Source organism: Plectropomus leopardus, chromosome 13 (genome assembly GCF_026936395.1).
Source record: "Plectropomus leopardus strain MGB_pleo_1.0 chromosome 13, ASM2693639v1, whole genome shotgun sequence".
Lineage (NCBI taxonomy): Eukaryota > Metazoa > Chordata > Actinopteri > Perciformes > Serranidae > Plectropomus > Plectropomus leopardus.
This window is the reverse complement of record NC_142188.1, coordinates 20,624,323-20,645,185: the sequence shown is the minus strand read 5'-3', so window position 1 is coordinate 20,645,185 and position 20,863 is coordinate 20,624,323. Positions and strand designations below refer to the sequence as shown.

General features: G+C 39.0%; 1 protein-coding gene across 2 annotated transcripts in view; it reads right to left on the bottom strand.

The window, feature by feature from the left end:
• col19a1 (collagen, type XIX, alpha 1) overlaps positions 1-20,863 on the bottom strand; it is a 129,615-nt gene that overhangs the window by 9,691 nt on the left and 99,061 nt on the right. For both annotated transcript variants that reach the window (XM_088086536.1, XM_042502335.2), the window contains exons 35-52: positions 18,024-18,128; positions 16,546-16,599; positions 16,029-16,082; positions 13,688-13,741; positions 13,467-13,520; positions 12,270-12,314; positions 11,193-11,243; positions 10,976-11,020; positions 9,345-9,371; positions 8,101-8,154; positions 6,306-6,350; positions 5,964-6,008; positions 5,801-5,863; positions 4,984-5,019; positions 3,384-3,428; positions 2,295-2,438; positions 811-877; positions 574-711 (exon numbers count right to left, since the gene is read on the bottom strand). In XM_088086536.1, the coding sequence (XP_087942662.1) occupies positions 574-711; positions 811-877; positions 2,295-2,438; positions 3,384-3,428; positions 4,984-5,019; positions 5,801-5,863; positions 5,964-6,008; positions 6,306-6,350; positions 8,101-8,154; positions 9,345-9,371; positions 10,976-11,020; positions 11,193-11,243; positions 12,270-12,314; positions 13,467-13,520; positions 13,688-13,741; positions 16,029-16,082; positions 16,546-16,599; positions 18,024-18,128 (1,126 nt within the window). The remainder of the gene's footprint in view (positions 1-573; positions 712-810; positions 878-2,294; positions 2,439-3,383; positions 3,429-4,983; positions 5,020-5,800; positions 5,864-5,963; positions 6,009-6,305; positions 6,351-8,100; positions 8,155-9,344; positions 9,372-10,975; positions 11,021-11,192; positions 11,244-12,269; positions 12,315-13,466; positions 13,521-13,687; positions 13,742-16,028; positions 16,083-16,545; positions 16,600-18,023; positions 18,129-20,863) is intronic.

The following is a 20,863-nucleotide window of genomic DNA, read 5'->3' as shown; positions in this document are numbered from 1 at the left end:
CTGGGGCTCTTTCCTGTCCACATTGATAATACTTTCTCTTATTCACAGCCAATTCTTCGTTTGTCTTCATATTTCCCAGAGAGCCGCTGTGCACCACACTCCTGGCCTTTCCTCTGCTTCCCGCCCCTCAGTCTGCATTGATATACGGGTCTAAGCAAGAGAAAAATACCCATGAATCCCTACAAAATACATGTGTCAACCTATATTGGTGCCCCCCACCCCAATCCAGCTTCAATATTTCATCCCAACTTTTTATAAACAGAAAAAAAATCTTGAACTGAAGGCTGTGCAGTTCACTCTAGTTCATGTCAACCTGCAGCTTTACACAGTAAATGCTGCCTGTGTTGTATTTGTGAGGACCAGCATAATGTAGCTGGACTAACTGGTGTTTTTATTGGTTACGTAGTAGCTTTCAATTACATCAGACGACAAACGGTTAATTAAGTGTGTCAATTTGTTCTGAGCAATCTAAGGTTAGGAGTGTTATTTATAATTCATATTTCAACAGAAGTGGGTATTTTTCAAAGGTGGTGTTAACGTCTTGCAGTACAGTCAGGCAGCCTGAGCTCTCACCTTGAGGGCCAGGAGGTCCGGGTTCTCCTGGAGGGCCCGGTAATCCGTCCTTTCCAGGAGGTCCTGGAGGCCCTTGGACCTGTGGAGCTAAGATCCCTGCAGGCGTCTTCTGCAGCATGGCAGAGCCCGATAGCTTCTCTGCAAAGGAAGAAAAAAAAAAATCACATTCAGAACACAGAAAAACTGAGAATAAGGATAGCTGGAAAAAATGTAAAATTAAGTTGGAACAATTTGTACCTTCAAAGACCCTCTGTACTTCGTTTCTGATGAACTTTTTGAGTTCTTCCATGAAGCTGTAATCATTCTGTGTGTGCAATGGAGAAGAATACAAACAGCTTTCATTGAGAGTGAACTTGCAACAGAATCAGCCCTGTCTCCTAGAAATTATAAAACTGCAAATAGTGAATTACACTAATGAAAGCAAACATTACAAGCAAGTTACGTCTTCTATTAACATAATGAGGAAATGTTGCTAATTAAAGTATCTGGCAAGTCGCAAAAATGTTGATACTGAATGGATCAGCAAAATGTTCACTGACAACGCACCCAGTCGTGTGACTACAGCATTATTATTTTGTGTTGTGCATGCTTTTTTATTAATCACAGTCTTTCCCTAACTGTAACCAAAGTGCTTTTGTTGCCTAAACCTAAGACAGAAGTCTGGATGTGAACCCAAAATTCTAACCACCTTGTAAAGCATGTGCAGTACATAAAGGTAGCGTTTTGTTAGCTGAAAGAAATGTTTATGAACATAATCCAAGCAGCAATCAAACAATGTAAATAAGAAAGAAGTTACGTAACACACACATTTAATTTCTAGGCAACAGGGCTGAGCAGAACAGATACAGTAGTTATAACTGCATAAAAATCAAACTGATGCCAGACATGTATCTCAGCTCAAAGAGCTTCAGCGCACAGTTTGTGGGAACCATCTGTGTTGAAAACAACAGCAGAGAGGATAGATTACTGCTGAAATTTTTCTTTTATAACTATTCAGTGAAATCCCACCTTGCATTATGATATCACATCTGCGCCTCATATCCAGATAAATATAAAATGGATTCAGTTTGGGAATATTAAATGAGATATTATGACTCTATAAAGAGACTTGTTGTTGTTACTTTCTGTCCAGTTCTATAGTTATGCACTCTGTGCTTAAGAGAAAATGTGTAGCTTTTCAAATCAGCCCTGTATGCCTCTGACTATATGTATAATCATGGAAAATATATAAAAAATATATGCTCTACCACTCAAACATGGTTTTAGCTTTCCATGCCAACAATGCAAAACAATAGTAGCCTTGGACCTCAAATCTCTCCAAACAGCTTTACATCTCTGTTGTTATGTAACTGTTGTGACTGCGTACAGTATGTGTAAAATGTCTGTGACACACAGAGGTGTTTTTACTGCTCTGCAGAGCTCTAGGCACGCCCACATATCTCTGTCTTTCTCTCTGTCTCCATCTCTCTCCCTCTCTGACCTTCTGTTGCGCCTGGATGAGGAGTGGGAAGCGTTGAGCAGAAAAGAGAACAGCAACCTCCCTTGCACAGCCTTGTTTGATGTTTCATGCAGAAATCTGTAGCTGCACCATTTTCCATACAGGGAACGATAACTGAGCTGGTTACACAAACTCAGGAGGAAGTGGGCTGATCAAGGTTTTAAACATCTCGGGAGGGGATACTCTTTGTTCCATCTGAGGTATCTGCAAATTTAAAACTTACCAGGAGGTTTACATTCCCCAAATGTCCCGGAGGGCCAGGATCCCCTTTTTGGCCTGGTGGTCCGATCAGTCCAGTCGGACCAGGATCTCCTGTGCGCCCTCTTTCGCCTTGTACACCTCTTTCTCCGGGAATCCCCGGATCACCCTGCAGCAAAGAAGACCAGATTTAAGGTCTCAGGTCTGTATGACGCAGTGCAGATTTAAATCTGGCTGAATTTACAAAACAATGTTGAAAACTATGTTTCCTGGCTGACATAAACTGCACCACACACTGTAAAATCTGAAAAAGTTAATTTTACTTAAAAAAAATCTAGGAAACCGATTACTTTGATTGTTAAGGTTACTAAAAATGTAGTTATATTTGTATATCTGTATTCTGCTGGTTTGCAAACTCGTCAGTCATTTTTTTATTTTCTTAAACATGTTAACAAAAAAGAACTCTCAGATCTCCTAACTTCATCATTTGCAAAAGCCTCTTTGTGATAATTAAATCAGACTAACTTGGTTTAGTTAAGTTTCTAACAACAAAAGAACAAGGTAAATTAAGTTGCAAAAACTTTACAAAATTAAGTAAAAACCTATTTACTAAACCTAACACTTTGATATAAGGTTAAAATCAATTAAGGCTGATTTTTACTATATTTACTTTACATTTTCAAGGCAATCAGTTTCCTAGATTATTTTAAGTGCGGTCAACTTGTCAGACTGTACAGTGCAGTCACTTTTTCTCAGACCTGACACACACAACTGTATCACTTACAATAACATGCTGTGCACACTGAACCATTTCTCCTAATGTGTCAAGTCAGTCACCTGTCCTGAGGTTCTGTTGCCGACTATAAAGCTAAAAGCCTCATTCTGCATCCTCTATTTGCAATAGATTACTGCGACAGTGTGACAGAGCGCTTTAATTTTGCCTTGCAAATACAATAGGAAACTGCACAGAGCGTTAAATACCTTTATCTAGTGCTTACGTGCTTGTGGGGATTAGTCATATTTGTGCTGAAGTGAAGACTTTCATTACTATTCATCAAAAACATTTTTTCCTGCATTATAGTCTTTTTAGGAAAAAACAGACAATGCTACTTACACGTTCTCCTTTGGATCCTCTGTCCCCTGGTGCACCTGTAGATCCCTTGAAAAAAGAAGGTAAACATACTTTAAGGCTTTGTTGCCGTAGAAAAAAACATGAAGGATTAACATTTGAATAACTGGAAAAATAAATTAGGCTGACCCTTAAGCTTTTCACCAACTACACATTGAGTATTAATATTCAATAACATGCAGGGGCACACATAATACTCCATTATTGAAATCTGTATATATGAACGGGGGATTCATATTGACATATTGCTCATATCTACTCTAATATCTGCAGAAGTTTCTGTTCTGTTGCCTGCAGAAAAAAACTAAGAGCAAGCTTTTTTTTCTTGAATTACTTGACTTTGAGAAATGTACACTTTTCAGATGACTGTGCATTGATTGCTTCTTACTCAGCTCAGGTGTATTGCTTGTATAATATCTCCCTGTACAGTGTTTCACCTTCTGCAATGTCATGGCTCCTCTGCATCACTCTGTTTGAGAAACGCCTGCTTTTCTCCCCCCATCAGCTGTCTCTACTGTATGGAGCAACCGGGAGAGAAAATACCTGTCTGTGGCTTCGTGTCACAACATCTTGTGTCTTCCAATCCCTCCCTGTCACTCCTCATTGCTTCCCTTTACCATGCTCACAGCAATACCTCTGGGAGCATCTTTGTATCAATTTCCTGCTGGATTACAGGAGCCATGCAAAAGACAATCTGGCATGATGTGGTTTTAAAACGGGCATCTCTTTGTGATGCCGTTCTCCCCTGCCTGCTTTAATCTTCAGTACTCTGTATTCCCCAATGCCTGATGGGAGGCTTAAATCTATCATCTTGCCCACTGAAATGTGCTTCCCCGAGCATTACATTAAACCTCAAAGCAGTGTGCAAGGAGTCTGCGTAGGGGAGCAAAGCCACCTGCTAGATGGCACTGTTGCCCCACCAAAAAGTCAGGCACCACGGCAGAGAGACAGGAAGATAAAACTGTAGCAGGGCCTCATGCAATGCTGAGATTTTGGTGGAAGAATATTTAATAATGATAAGAAAACAAACTGTTGGGGTTGTCATTAAAAAAATATTGCAAATCAGAGAGCAAAACGGTAATAGCCATAGTCAAACCAGTTTGGTATTAGATTGTATAATGTGTTAGTAATGGCTATTCATAGCTAATCTGCGCTGCATGCTGTGAGCCCATTCCGTGCTATTATGAAGTAAATTGTGTATAATATATTTGATCAGTCACCTAAAAGCAGACTTGTTTTTTACTTGAAACAAGTATTTGTTTCAATTTTAGCCAGGTTCATCAGACAGGAAAATGCATATTTAATCGAAGTGTCTGCTACCCTCTATTACAAACATTTTATCATCGCCTGAAAGCATTAACTGTATAATTAGGGTAAAAAGACTAAAAGTCAACAAAGCCTTAAATCTGCACGATTTCATTTAGTTTTTATCGTTAAAATCTCAAATATGCAAATAAGTTTAATGCACTCAGGATGCTGTAGCTTGAGGGGGAGGGGATAAAAATCTGCTGTGCCATCTTTCGCCAACTCGGCTGATGTAAGACACTTTCTATAAGGGGATTTGCAGCGTGATCACACAACTCACCTTGTATCCAGGAGTTCCATCTTTCCCAGGTCTCCCCTGCTCAGGTAGTGCAACACAAACAAAGACATTTTGTATCAGCTCCCACCTTCGATTGGATCAGCACTGTTGCACTCCTAGTAATCTCCACAGTTAATGAGATATCTCAACCAAGGGATAATGATCCTGATTGCTGTGCGAACACTGTTCCATTGTGCGCTTACAGGGAAAATTACAGAAACCATCTCTGATGGTAATTACATAGAGGATTGTAATCATCTACAGGACAAGTGATCGCTAACATAACATATTTATCCATATTATCCTTGAATTTTTTTCTTTCTTTTTCCCATATAATGATAAAATCACCTGCTGATGTAAAGGAGCAACAGTATATTCAAAGCCATATTTTCCAGGTTCTCATGCATTGTCATAAACAGAATATCCTTACTTTTCCATAATTTTTTAAGGACCTAACATCTTGTCCCACTCGCCTGTTATACATAAAAACACATGAAAATGGAAAAAATGTATGTGATGGTAAGCAAATCAACACGAGAGCTGCAGAAAATTTAAATAAATTAAAACAAATTTGCTGTCATGTTAAGTTAAGTGAAAGGTTATCCACAAAAGATTATTGTAACAATTTAATTACACAACGAAATTCCATGACCTCCCCAAACCTTCAATGATTTTTACTAGTTCCATAAATCATCTAGGTTTGGAAAACATGACTGTGAAATTCAATGACTTTTCCAGGTCTCCCATGACCGTGGGAACTGTGCAACATGTAGTAGTGATTATATAGGAAAGAGCAACATAATTCATGTAGCATCCTTACAGCAACACCTTGAGGTCCCTCGGGCCCTGGGAATCCTGTCTCTCCAAGCGGCCCCCTCTCACCCTGTCAGAGCAGAACAGAGACAGGCGATGTGTCAGTCAGCAGTGACAAAGGAAAGACACGTGGATTGACAGCTCAAAGAGAGTTAGAGGCTGAGGCTCACCGGCTCTCCTGGGATCCCTGGCTCTCCACGAGTGCCGGGCTTCCCCTGTCAATCACAACATAGGAAGAGAACAGACTGTGTTTGACAGGTCCTCAATGGTGTCATATCTAAAGTGCTGCTACGGCCTCCAGTTCATAACAAACCAACCAGTCTCACAGAAAATCCACTGAACAGACCACAGGTATATTAATCGAAGCAGGGACTTGTGTTTTGAAGACTGCTATTCTGTGTGCTTTATGAAACATCATCGACTTGTTGCCAGCAGCAGACTTAAACACAACAGATGATTCATCAAGGAGGAGTGTGAGTCGGCTTAAATTAATCGAAGAAAGAAATACTTACTGGAGGACCAATTATCCCAGGCGGACCAGGCAAGCCAATATCACCCTGAGGGCAAAAATTGTGTCAAATAGATGATGTACACATAACATAAAGAATACACATAAATCACAGTCAGACAGACCCATAGATACTGATATCTGTAACTGCCTACACCTGGGTATAATGGATGCTGCAGGATAATGGATAACTGTTTGGACAAATGCAATTCAAATGAGATAAACATTTAAAAACTCAAGTTTCTGCTTAGAAAAATTACAAATAGGGAGCTATGATAAACAGCCTCCTTATGAACTTCAGACTTCTTCATATTTCAACAGCAAACACTTTGCATATGTCACACCTTTGACAGTATTCCCCTAAAGGATAAATTACTTCGAATGTCAAAGAAACTCAAACGTTTCCACCCTTCAACACACACACACACACACACACACACACACACACACACACACACACACACACACACACACCCACACACACACACACACACACACACACACACACACACACACACACACACACACACACACACAGCATACACAGTCACACTCTGTCAATCCATACAAATTTAGATGTAGGAAGTTGTGAAAAGTTGCATGCAGAGGTAGTTTTGAGTCTTTGGGTAAAATTTGTCTCATAGTAGCAGTTCACTGTGGAGATGGTTAAAGGGATACTTTGTCGATTCTCAACAACTTTTTTATCATAACAATGTGGAAAGTATTTGTAACAGAACTGTGGTAAACTTAGGATAAACCTCCAGCACCCAGATCTCCCTGCTTAAATCGCATCATCCGGCAAATTTTCGCTGGCTGTACGGTTGTTGCTCAAACAAAACATGGATGTACAAAGAAAACTGGATACAGTGTTGGAGGCGGAGCCCCGTTTATTTCTATTAAAGTTACTCAGTGGCCAATGAAGCCAGAAAAGTTCAACTACTGCATATAAAATTTCCCAAATGATTGGCACATCTTCTGCACTTTGTAGTCCACGTGAGCTACTTCATGTTCAGCACTCCACTAGCTTGAACAGGAATAACATAATTAAGTCATACTGCTCTCCTAGCCTTCTTAAATGTAACTGGTGCCAAAGGATCAAATTCTGATAGTGAAACTGGTCATTTTCCGAGGGTTATTACACTAAAAAAACTGTATCCACTTATTTACAGACATGCCTTTCATTGTGCAACTTTCTGGGCTGCAGTGTCATGTTGTTGGCTGTGTCAAAACGGCAAAGTGTGCATTACGCCCACACCATCAGGAGCGTTTGTTCGACCAGTGAAGTGATTTCTGGTAGTTGTAGGTTTTTGCTTCTTCAAAATCGAATACCATAGCCTTTTTTCTGTGGTTTCTTTGGTCATGTAGCACAGTTTCTTTCTTCTGCATAGACAGCTCAGTTTTATGAAAAGACCATCTTTCCAGCAGCAGGGAAATGCTTCTTTAACTATTACATGAACCCCTTGGTTCCAAGTTGCGGTGGCATTACTGTATATCCAGTTCTAAGATCTCAACCTAAAATTCCTTCAGCCCATATTTCAAAAATCCCAAGTGACTGAATTCTACACATAATTATCTTCCCTTAGGCTGACTCATAACTTAACAGGAATCTATAATGTGATTCACTTTCACTCAGGAAGAATTTTTAATGTATATATAGTTTTGTAGTTGGATATCAAATATCAGAAATAAGCCCTTTGAATGGCCTGTACTGAGAATGAAGTACAGAGAAAGCACTTTCCCTCACTTTGTAATCAGGTTAGGTCATGGAGACGCTTCTCTGGGCTGATAAGGTTGCTTACCTTGGCACCAGGTAGCCCTTCAAGCCCTGGTAATCCCATGGCCCCTGGCTCCCCCTGTGAGAGAAAAACACATTGCGTGATGCATCAAGACATAAAAGTTACTACCAATACTATGGGTTGTTAGTTCCCCCTTTTTGCAACCAAGAACCGTGCTATTTTTGTCTCACAGTCCTATAGGAGGTTGAGTTTGGTGATGAGCTACTGGAAGGTAAAATGGTATCATTACAAGTCTGTCAGTAAACATTACACATAAACAAGTAAATATGATCAAAGCTTCATAAAGGTGAGTATATTAAATTTTGCAGGAGACAAGATTTTGCACATTTCCACCTCTCCTCTTGATAATCCCGGGGATATATTAATACAACCCTTCACGCGTCAATATATAGTTAATCCTAGGAGGACGATACTTCAACCTGAGTGTATTATATTATATGATCTACGACACATGCTGTCACACCTTGTAGGCTAGAGATGGGATAGAAAAAGGGCCCCATTTGACAATCACAATCAGACTTGCTTTCAGCACTAAAAATAGAGCCCCATTCCCAGTGCTCGAGCAAGTGATGGCCTCTATCTACCTCATCTTGCTCAAGCTGCCATGGAGAAATGCCATTACACAGAACAGAGGGGCAACGGGCGCTGACATAGACGGATTGTGCAGGTAATTGTCACACATGTAGATTGTCATGAATAAGCGAGTGCAACTAAGGGGGAGAGTGGCCCAGGCAGAGGATCAGCTGTGAGACGGATTGGGGCAATTCCACTACAGCACTGGAGCTGCTCGCACAATTTATTAAAATGTCAAATTAACATCCTGGTGAAAAATCACTGTGCAACAAAACAATAAAAAATGCAATTGGCCCCGTGAGAATAAAGAATTCAAGTTGATGGGAGAAGCGCTGAATTGTTCCTATGTCTGTGTGGATTGTTTTTGGGTGTCAGTATGGGGGGAAGGGCATTTGAAGTGCAGCGAGAGTTCATAGGTTCCCACTGGCAAGACAATATGGTACAACAGTTTCATATTTGCAGGAGACATGATCATTTTTTGCTGTGTGTTGGAGTTGTACTGAGAGTGGTTAAGTGCTCAGGCTTGAGGGTGTATTGACTTATGTTGTTGAGAACCGCAGAGACAATGATAGAAAGCAAGTGGAAACTCTGACTTCTCTATTTTTTGGGCAGCCAAAAATAATAGAAAAATATTTCATAAAATATATACTCCAGAATGAAAAGCGTCAACTCACTGCAACTCCTTCATCTCCTTTGGGACCCTTAAAAGAGAGAGAAGAAAAGGACAGATTACTCCCATGAATGCGACAACCGCTCCCGTACAAATCATAAATATAGTCTGAAATGACATGTGGCCACTGTATGTTAGTGTCATTAAAATTGATGGCAGTCATTATTGTGTCTCGTGTCTTGCAATGTCTGTCTGTAAATTATGCTTACATTGTGTTATAAGGAGCTGTGGTCTTTCTCAAGCAAGATTAAAAATGATCAGGGTCATTCGCTGCAGTCTGGTTATTACATGGGCTTTACAAAAACTGGTCATGCATATTTGAATTTTCAGTGAAGCACACAGAAAAAGTATGAATAGAAAGGACACACAGAATTATTTGCAATAGTGTTCAATTCATCACAATAGTCGAATTTCTAACTTCAATGAAATACGTTAAAGAATACTGGTATTCCATACCATTCTCGTTACCATTGTGAAAACTGACATTAAAGACATAAAATGTAAAAGTTCCATTAAAAGACAAAGACAGCACTAAAATACAGGATGGTGTCTGCTTAGGTGCTCTTTGGGTGCACTCTGTTTCGCCTCCTTTGGTGTGCTCGGCTTAACAAAACTTCTTGCTTATTCTCTAGGGTTGGCGGCAGATATGCACGTTTTCGTGTAGAAGTCTTGTTGATGGTCTTTTATTAAGGACCTTTTCAATAATTGCAGAATTTAAATTCTCACATATCTTTATTTTTCATATTAAATATATTCTAACTCAAGACTAACTGTAAATGGGTCAATGAGTCAACTTTCAGCAAGTGCAGACCAATTTCCCTACATGTGTTGTACCTAAATGATATAACATGAAATATAGCTGTGACGTCTCCTATTTTTAATCACTTTGCTCTGACCATACTGCTATGCTCATTTAAATAGGCATGTCTGTTCTACTCTTGTTCTATGTATTTCTTTGACAAAGCATTGAAGCATTTTTTCACATTAAGAAATAAACAAGGATTAATTGATAAATTGGGCTCCTCATCCAGCTTAACACTGATTAGGATGCTCTATGATTGGTGCTCCAGGGGAGCTGTAGGGCTGTGATGGAGCTGTACAGGAGAAGCATCTTCAAGATTGAGCTGCGCTTCATGTGCATTGTTCGCTGGGGGATATTGGACTGTCTATTTTTTGTCACCACCTTTAGTGTTGGTTGTGGTGGATGGGTTCCTGCAGGGCCTGTGAATGAATGTCTCCCAGGAGACCAGACAAGATTACAAACTGTCTGATAAGGAGGAGCAGGGGGAGCTGATAAGCAAATCGGGTCACTTGGGCTTGGCGCTGTGTGAAGCAACTGAACTTCTCAGTGCGTTTTGCATGTCAATGATGTTGTGTGTCCTGGGGCGGGTCAGAAACACCTGTTTGAGAGTCAGGAAGCCTCTTGGCTTTCACCAACAACCAGCTCTCAATGAGCATGATTGACTGTGATAGGGCCTCAGCAGCAGCGATAACACTGGAGGGCTGGTCAGGTTATTTGTTATTCAGCTCTCCCAGCTTCTGTGGCTCATACAGTATCAACGTGCCTGAGTGCTGGTGTTTCTCCACCCTACACTGTAAAGGATTTGCTTCAGGCATAACAATGATGATGCTTACCGGAGCGCCAGGAGCTCCAGGGGGTCCTAAAATAGCTCCACCACTCTGAAAAGACATTTTTTTATGTTATGACTATATATCTTTACAATGTGGGTCAAACACATTTAACCACAATCACATATTCTTTTCAGCCAAGATGATTGAAGGCTAAATGACGTGAGTTCAATGGATCACAATGACATTATCGCAGAGTTTAAGTCATTTGAGAAGTCTTTACCTGCAGCTTGTACAGACCGCTCATCCCATTGCCCTCCACATAGGGCACACCCTGAAACACAATCAACTCTAAATCAGACATCTCCTCTCAGAGACTCTCCTCGCTGTTCTGTGAATTTCAGGCACAGAGAGTCTTTACAGAAAACTGTACAGTAGGTTTGAAGCAGTTATACACTGTTAAGCCCTTAAAAGCTACATGAGAGAGATCAATAGCTCATTTGGTGATTACACAAAGAGAGGGGAAGAGTGTGCGAGAGAGTGAGGAGTGAAAAGAGGGAAAAAAAACAGAACAGTAGGCTTAATAATCCTTGAGGCAGTGGTGATTCAGAAAACAAGAGTAGTTCAGAAATACAAAAGAGTGCAGTGATTAAAAGAGATTCGGGTATGAGAACTAGGTAATCTAGTCTTCTTGGGTAGCATAAGAACATAAAAGAATGTTTTTCCCAAGATAGATTGGTAGAGGGCAGCTATTGTAAATGTAGAAGGAGTCAAGGTTCTCATTTAGAAGCAAGCGGACGCCTGTGCCCTTTTCAGGCCACTGAGCCATCCCCTGTCCTCCCAGACTGCAGTTTATGAGACCAGGGTGTGGGGGGGCACGGCAGGTTCAAGGGGACGGCTGATGAATTATAGATTTGCCTTTGGAAGTGCTTACTCACTGGCCTTTTAAAGGGTACAAGCATGATTCAATGCCAGTGAGCAGGTCGCCACAATTTTGATCGTATTTGCGCTTGTTTGTCAGTTAAGTTTTTCATGTTACACTAAATACTCTTCAACTGAGCAAAATATAAACGCACTGATAATCTGCAGGAGGAGATGCCAAGGCAAAGTTTTGGCTCTAACCTTTACTTGATCAGGGGAAAAGAAGATCTTTGGATAGTGCTGAGAAAACAAGATGATTCAATGTGCCAAGTGTATTGAATAGATGGCTGTAAGTCTGCAACCTTAAGAATGAAAAAGACTAAAATAACAATAAAATGTATCTAAGCATGCATGTAGAAAAACACTAAGCTATGATCTTCACAGAGGTTTTGAGGCTTGTTATCACCATCTGGCTCTTGTTGAGGCAGGAGAAACTTACCGGAGGCCCTGGAAGTCCTGGTCTGCCCGGGGGTCCTTCATTTCCCTGCCAAACACAAACCAGAGGAATTATTAAACCTGTCTGTGGAAATGGAAATGTTTATAAAGCACAGTCCCATGCTAATGTAATCCAATGATATGAAAACTCATTTTTCAACCCTGAAAAAAAGAAATACTGATCTGGTTTTCTACACTGAAGCCCTATTCGCACTTGTATCACCTCACGTGATTTGAAATAACTGCAGAGGTTGCTTGTGATTGTTATCCCGTGCAAATCTGCAGTGTCAGTAATGTTAACAGTAAAAATTCCAAAGCAAATCTCCAACCATATTTTGTAAAAACCTATAATACTAATCCAGCATTTCAATTTCCAAGTATGAATTGTGATTTGGGGTTGTATTTAGTTTTTTTTGTTTGTTGTGTAAATTACCACATATTCAATTTTATTTCACAAAATGTAAACACCATGTTGGCTGAGAACACAAAGAAATAAAACATATTGCAAGAATATGCTCTGTGCCGTAAATTTACTGTACTTCTGTTTTACCCACGGTACTTCTTTTTCACAAATATGGCACATTCACAAGTCACTTGCGATCCATTCAGAACAGACTCGCAACTCACCTTTGGACCATGACCCCCTAAGTGGGAAGCACTGGTGCAGAGTGATGTTACAAATGACTGTGCTCATCATGTATGGGGGTTATTGTCAGTAAATTGGAATAAAAAACAAACTTTTCTTATCCATTGTAAGTCAAGTACGAAACACAGATGTGGGGTTAAAGTCCTTAATCACATGAGGTTCCCCCAGTAAAATTATTCCTTTGCAAATAGGGCTTTTGATGCATATGGCAATAAAAAGCCTTTTATTATTTAGAGTTTTAAAAACTTCATCTTTATCATCTTTGTTTAAAGAAAAAACAATTTTTTAAATTTCACAGATTTATCTTCAAAATGTATATTACAACTACATTTTAGGGAAAAAATGTACAGAAAAGTTATGAACAATAAAACTATTTATTTATTACAGGCTTTGAGCAACGGTATTTAGCTAATCATATCTAATGCATACAAATTAGAAAACATAGTTTTAAGTAAGTGGGCACAATCATCCACCATATACTGTTTATAAAGCTCAGACATACAAAACAACTTCATACATACTGTAGATAAACCCTTAAATGGCAAAACATCTTACTTTTTCTCCTTTGGCTCCTTGTTGGCCCATTGGTCCGGGTCTACCCATGAGCCCCTGCAAGGACAGCATCATTTAATTAAAATCTCTTTTGAGCATTAACCTAAAAAAAAAAGGACTCACATGTTGCGATTTAATATACCTGTTACCATAAAAAGGTACACTGTGTTATGAAATTATGCAGGAGATTTTGATTCTGACCACACAAAGAACAGGCGTCTTACCGGGGCCCCTGTTCGACCAGCCACACCAGGAAGTCCTGGTACGCCCGGAGGCCCCTGGAGGAGACAAACCACTTTAAATATGTCTCACAACTGAAACAGAATATTTACATTCATATTTTACAGTAACTCTGGACTTCCAGTATACCCCCTTGACTCATTTAGGGACATTAATGAGAAATACAGCCGTAGGAGAACTCATTTCAGTGTGCAGATTGTTAACTAAAACTGTATTAAAAGCTCTACACTGTGCCTCACACCTTCTCAGAAGCAGGATGTTAACTGTTAACGCAGGATATTGGAAAGGTAAGATCTACTACCATGTGAATACCAAGCAGCTCACTGATTTACAGATGTGTTGTTATGTGTGCAAAGTAAAATATTAATTCACAATGTGTCAATCCATTTATAATGCTTTCGTGTCTGGCCAAATAGGTGATGTGGGCATCTGGCCCTGCTCTATTACTGGCTCCACACTACACACTAAGCAGATTATCTAAACCTAAGGGGTAAAGTGTAATTTAGTGGTCCAGATCTAAGCCAATTTCTTGATGCCTGGAACGGCTTTCTAGGAATCCATTAACAACAGCAATCACAAACAACATAATACAGCACATAGAGCGTATATATGGAAACAAAAAAACTCTAAAGTATATGATACCACTGAACAATCATGTACGAAGGGGGCTGGCCTTCTTTGTTAAGACGGTTTCAGCGCAGCTTGATGTGATGACGTTCTGTTGCGTCACTTAGCCACTTTTTAGCAACTGAGACACACAAAAGCTTAAAAATTCAGGAATGGGGTATTTACTGGTGTATTTTATGTCATAGAACAAAACATGAAAGTCTCTTCAGCTTGTGTTTTAACCAATTCCATGACTTTTCAAGGCCTGGAACATGTGATTGTAAAGTTCCATGACCTTGGAAACCCTGTACACTTGATCAGCACTAAATATTGTCCCACAACCCCAGAGGCTTTATTTTTGTCAGACAATAGCTGATGGGCTCCGAGATTTTAAGGAGTTTAATTTATTATCAAAACACATCTTCCTGCAATCAGCTTGTGCTAAGATATTTTTAATTTGTAAAAGTTAAGTAAATTTACAGGACGCATGTGAGAGTGCAACAATGTTACTCTGCTCAATATTATACAAAAAAGGAGTAACTCTCCGCAAGGTAAAGTTTGGTTGAAGCCAGAAATTCACATCAGAGACGGCTCGCCCCTCTATATTTGTACTTGTAGATTTGTTTCGGAATTGTAAACTTGGGATTCACACATTGATGAGTTCTGTGTGAACATTTTCCACCCACAAACAGAAACTGCAGACCTTTGTACAAATCTTCTATATGCACTCACACATCGTGAAATTATTTGTGCAGATCTGTCTTGTTCACAAAGGGTCATGCACAGCTACAGGTCTCTTAATGGATTCAAATTACTTACTTACTTACTTTTTGCACATTCAAACATTTGAATTCATTGGATTGAAATGTTTTTGCACATTCACACATCTGAATGTCTTACAAAATGTTTTCATACATTCAGATATGACATACAGCTACAACTTTTGACCCTATCTTGTTTCATTAAGTGCAACCAAAGTGCAGAGGACGAATGAGAAAACTTTTCTATTCAATGGCAGTGACTAATGGGATTATGTTCACATTTTCTATCTTTATAGCACCTTTGAATGTGCAGGAGCTGTTAAACATTAAATTGTCAAAATATTCTACATGCTCTATCTTTATTAATTTGTTTAGATAAGGCATTTCCGTACTTTTTGTTGTATTCAATGATACATTGTACGTGTTTCTCATATTCTTTTATGACTGTAAGGAAAAAAAGTCAACAAGGCTATTAAACATGTTTTTATTGAGCCTATAAAATCTCCTAACAAGTCTGCCTGTTAGGGAAAATCTCCTGCCATTGCAGTTCAATGCTGAAAGTTGACCTATGAAATGCTCCTCAGCTTCTCTAAAGAGTGCCTTGTTTTTTAATTAGCGCGCGCACGCAACACACACACACACACACACACACACACACACACACACACACACACACACACACACACACACACACACGCACACACACACACACACAGTCTTTATAAAGTAGCTCCTTGGAGTGCAAAAAGATAGGGCATAGTGCACACATAGCACTGTGGATAGCTTTTGATAGCTTCTTTTGAAAACAGACTTTCAGAGCAGACAGGCTTTAAGATGAGGCAGACATTACAATATATTTACATTCTTTTGAAAAGCCTACCTCTCAATGTCACACTGACTTCTGCATGGTTAGGTAACTAACAGATTAATTTGTTTAGATTAAACTTTTTTCACTCACCTCATCACCTTTATCTCCTGTGGGGCCTGAGAACCCTCTCTCTCCTTTTACTCCCTGCGGGGAGGCAGAACCAAAGAGGGAGGAGGTGGGGGAAAGTGTTTTTCAACAACATGAAAAGACCTAAAACTAAAAGCTGATGGGTGTAAACTTCAAAATGTCTCTTCCCCATCGTACAGCACACAACTTGAAATTGCCTTGTCTGTTTCACCATGGTACAACACTGTATCCATAGCAACGACTTCTGCAGCGAGCACATGAGAGTGTGCAAAATAATGTGAGTTGTAGAACAGCTGGTTAGGCTTCCAGATATAATTCAAAAGGCAGTTTATGAAAAGCGTACGTCGATGTAAATCTCTTAATATTACATTAAACACACATTTCAATAAACAAAATCATAAAATGAGGCTTTTACTGTTACAGATTCTTTTACCATCTAGAGAAACGGAGCAATTCCTTTAGATCCACACAAACAATTACAGTAAAAAAATGTATTTAATTGTCTACTGAATGTTTGTACCTTTGGGCCTTCTTTCCCGGGGTTCCCCATTGGACCTCTTACACCTGGATCCCCCTGTTTTGGAAATAAGTACACATTTATTACAGGTGCAAGCACTCTTAAAGGTCCAGTGTATAGGATTTAGGGGGATATCTTGCCAAAAACACAATACAATACCTTAAGAATGTTTTCTTTAGTTCATAATTCCCTGAAAATAAGAATATCTGTGTTTTTTCATTACCTCAAAATGAGCAATATTTATCTACATAGGGAGTGGGTCCTCTTTCACTGAGTCCGCTATGTTGCACCGCCATTTTTCTACAGTAGCCCAGAATGGACAAACCGAATACTGGCTCTAGAGAGAGCTATTTGTGTTTTAGCATCACCTGAAGCCCCTTCGCAGTGTCAGAAAAACATTGATTTGTAACTTGAAACTGCTTTGTTCAACGTTTTTACAAATTAAATGACTTGGTTCATTTGTTTTGGAGACCTGTGTGGATAATTTGGCTCCCGGTAAAAACACACATTTTGAGTTGCTGGACTAGCAGCTACGACTGCACAATTGCCAAAATATTATCTAAATAGCAATGTGGAGCTGCAAATATTTGATAAAGGTAGGATGTGTCACAACATATCATTATAAAAGAAGCACTGCCGTGCTACAGAGATGCCCTGGCCTAAAAATCATACTCCAGATGTAAAGGAACTTGTCTTTTACAGACCCCAGCAAAAATACATTATCGTTTTTTGTTTTTTTCTCAGTGAAAATGAAATTTAAAATTTTCCATTCCTAATAAAATTGCAACTCAAACAAACCAGTTTTAATCACCAGGTCCGTTTGTTTTGGAGAGGAAGAGACCTCTGTGGAAAATTCGGCTTCCAGTAAGACTCTCCTGAACAATGAGCGTCTTAGGAATCCAAACTAGGAGTTAGCAATTTGCATTCCTTGCTCCTAGATGCCACTAAATCCTACACACTGCTCCTTTTAAATATTCAAGAACACTTTAAAACCTGAGCAAATTTCTTTCAAAAATACAAGAAGAAGGCAATGAGCAACGGAAGAAGAAATGACCCAAAAAAAACAATAAAAGAAAGAAAAAGAACAAAGGTTAAAAAAAAGAAAAAAAGCCCAAAAGATTGGGAGAAAGTGCTTCAAAAGTTTTAACAATTCAGTAACATAATTTTAAATATTCGATTATGATAATTATAAATATAGTTTTCCCCTAGCTTTTAAAAAACTAATTTCCAAAATTAACAATTTTCTTGCAATTTGTGGAACTTTCCTACCTAGCTGCTCATTGCCTTTTCATCCATGTTTTTGAAAGAAATCACACCAGTTTGCTCAGGGTTTAAAGGTTTAAATTATTGTAAAAGGCGTCTGAAAGCAGCACAAGAAAAGTAATGTTGCTCCGGGTTTCAAAGGGTTAACAGGTATCATGTAATGCAAAGACAAAAATGCTTTTTCCAAATTGCCTGCCATGCTGATGAGTTATTTGTACCTTTTCTCCCACCATGCCTTCTACTCCTTGTGCTCCGAGGGACCCCTTCTCTCCCTTCTGCCCAGGAAGCCCTGGGACTCTCGTCTGGCACACACTGCAGGCATTCTGCCAGCGCAGGCAAGGCAGAAAGCAAAAGTGGTGGCACAGATAAGATTTCATCAAGTTGAGCTGGAGCACTGCATTTTCGCCCTTTATTATGTCACATCCCCTGGGTGGAGGACAAGACCCCAACTGACACAAAGTGTTCTCTAAATGTCTGCAGAGCACAATAATGTGAACCCGCCAAGAGTGTCTCCAAAAGTGTCGCTCGTCTAGGTGAGTGCTGAACTTTGTCAAACTCATCGACTGTGACATTTAGGTGAGAATCTTAAATATCATTTTCCCTGATTCAGTCCAGATATAGGCACTGCACCTGCCAGGAAATAGTAAGGAGCTCTAAGTTGGAGAGGAGGCAGTAGGAACAGGTATAATACGCCATTAAAAAGAGGCTGAGATACAAAACGGAAAATCTGTATATACGCATCATCTAATTATCCCCTAAGAGTCAGAGAAAATGCTATCAATAAAACAAAATAAGGAGAGCATATTGAGAATAAAAAGAAGCAAAAAACAGAGGTAGATGTGTTTAGTCATTTTTGTATGTGGCATCAAGGTGTTGAAAGTACTAATTACAGTAGAGTGCCACTAAGCAACTGGGATGAAGGCAGTAAATAATAGCTGAAGCTAGCAGAGCACTTAATGGATTAAATTAGGTGACACCGACACTGAGGGGTGACAGAAAATTATAAGACTACTGCTGTTTGCCTTTATCTATCGATGATTAGTCATGTGATGGCATGATATTTATTGTCAGCGTTGACATTCACTTTGTATTAAAAATTAAAAACTGTTATTTAGCTAAGTGCTGTCCTGCAGGTAACATTAAGTAAGGTGACTAACCTGCCTCAATCAAAAGAAAAAAGAACAAATCTGTAATTTGCATGGATTTAGATTGCAATGGCTGTTATGATGGCAAAAGCCAAAAAAGAATCTCAGGTAATAAAGGATTTAAAGTGTTTCACATGTTCAAGCTAGCTCTTATTCTGCATTTGGTCAGTGACTGATGAAAAAATAGGGGTGATGAACATGTTCAAACACAGTTTTAAAGTATGAAAATACAGATACAAGACTTCTTTCAAAGTAAGAGTGCATTCTTAGCAAATGCTTTAACGTTCGGTAATTGGAGGTGAAGGTTTAAGTGACAAGGGAAATCAACCAGAGGAAATTAAATTAAAACATTTTAGAAGTAAGACAAGTGAGAGCTATTCTCAAAGGCTTCATTGTTTTAGGAGGTTTTGCATGTTATCTGTAATATATATAAAATACCAGCATATTTCATCATAGTTGATCAAAATTACTTGCTATCAACCACTACGTAAGAGTATGGCTGCAGCAGTATACCATCTTCAAGGTATAATAATAATAATAATAATAATAATAATAATAATATAATAGTATCATTTATGTTTTGAATAATCTAAAGGGATAGTTCTGATTTCTGGAAGTGGGTTTACTACCAGGTACTTATCCATAGTGTATTACACACAGTAGATTTCAGTCTGAACGCCCCCAGTTTTAAGAAGCAGGCTGGATTCTGACACTGAAGCAAAGCAATGTACTGATGTTATTCGGGGTCAACAACAACAAGTATTTAAGCCACTTAAAAAAGGTCCAATCTAAAAAAGTCTGTATCGGTTTAAGTGTTCCTTAGACTGAGAGTTTTGCACTGTGTTACCTTCCCTTCAGACAGTCTGTTTGGACAGGGAAGCCATCAGCAGCTTTAGTTCCCCATTTATGCTCTTGTCAAAGCCACCAGACTCCAATCAGAAAAACAGTAATTTTAGCTTGCTGAACAGTCTGCTGCTGATTCTATCAGTTTGTTGGTTTGTTTTATTGTGTGACTTTGGTGAATCTAAACTAAGTCTTTTAAATGCCAAAGTCACACAATAACACAAATATAATAACTGATTGCTGCAGTGATAGAGCAGCAGCTCCTGTGTTCTGCGATATAAAATCATTTTTTTTCATGAAGTCTGGCTCCGAAGAGAGTGATCTGATGGCAAAATTGATTTGATTTTTTTAGGTGGGACTTTTTTTAGATGGCTAATTTCCATGTTATTGCTGATCTCTCTATAGCAGTAGATTGCTTAGCTTTTGTGTTGGACTCCAGATTGCTTCTCCAAACTGGGGGCATGCTGACTGCAATACACTGTAAAACATCAACTTTTGATAAGTACCTCATGCAACCTAACTTCAAAAAATCTGAATTATCCCTTTAAGGGTCATTGTGACTGATAGTTATAATAGTAATTGTGTAGTACCGTGTGCTGTAATACTGTGATGTTTTCTGATATGGTTATTGTAGCAAAAAAAATCCTCTACAGGTTCAACCCTACATAAGAGGTCATGCTGTGCTACAAGATTTAGATAAATACATATTTGCCATTTATTATGCCATCTATATTTAACTGATTTAAACATGCCATCACAAAAACAATCAACCTGACCATTTATATGAGGTTAATGATTAACATACGTATATGCTGGAGTTATGGTCACAGATGATTTTGTGCTTTTTATCCTCAATATGCACTGGTTATATGCTATAGTGTATATAAAAATTAAGATTCTAAAGCTACTTCAATTATAATAGCACAAGTAGTGGGTGAGAAGATCAAATTTGATTTTTGCCGCCCCATTAAGACCGATTAGTCCAGTATAACCATTATGCAGTAATGTCAACCACTAAATGATGTATGTAAGTTATTTGTGTCTAGCATGCCACATCCTCAAGCAAAGAG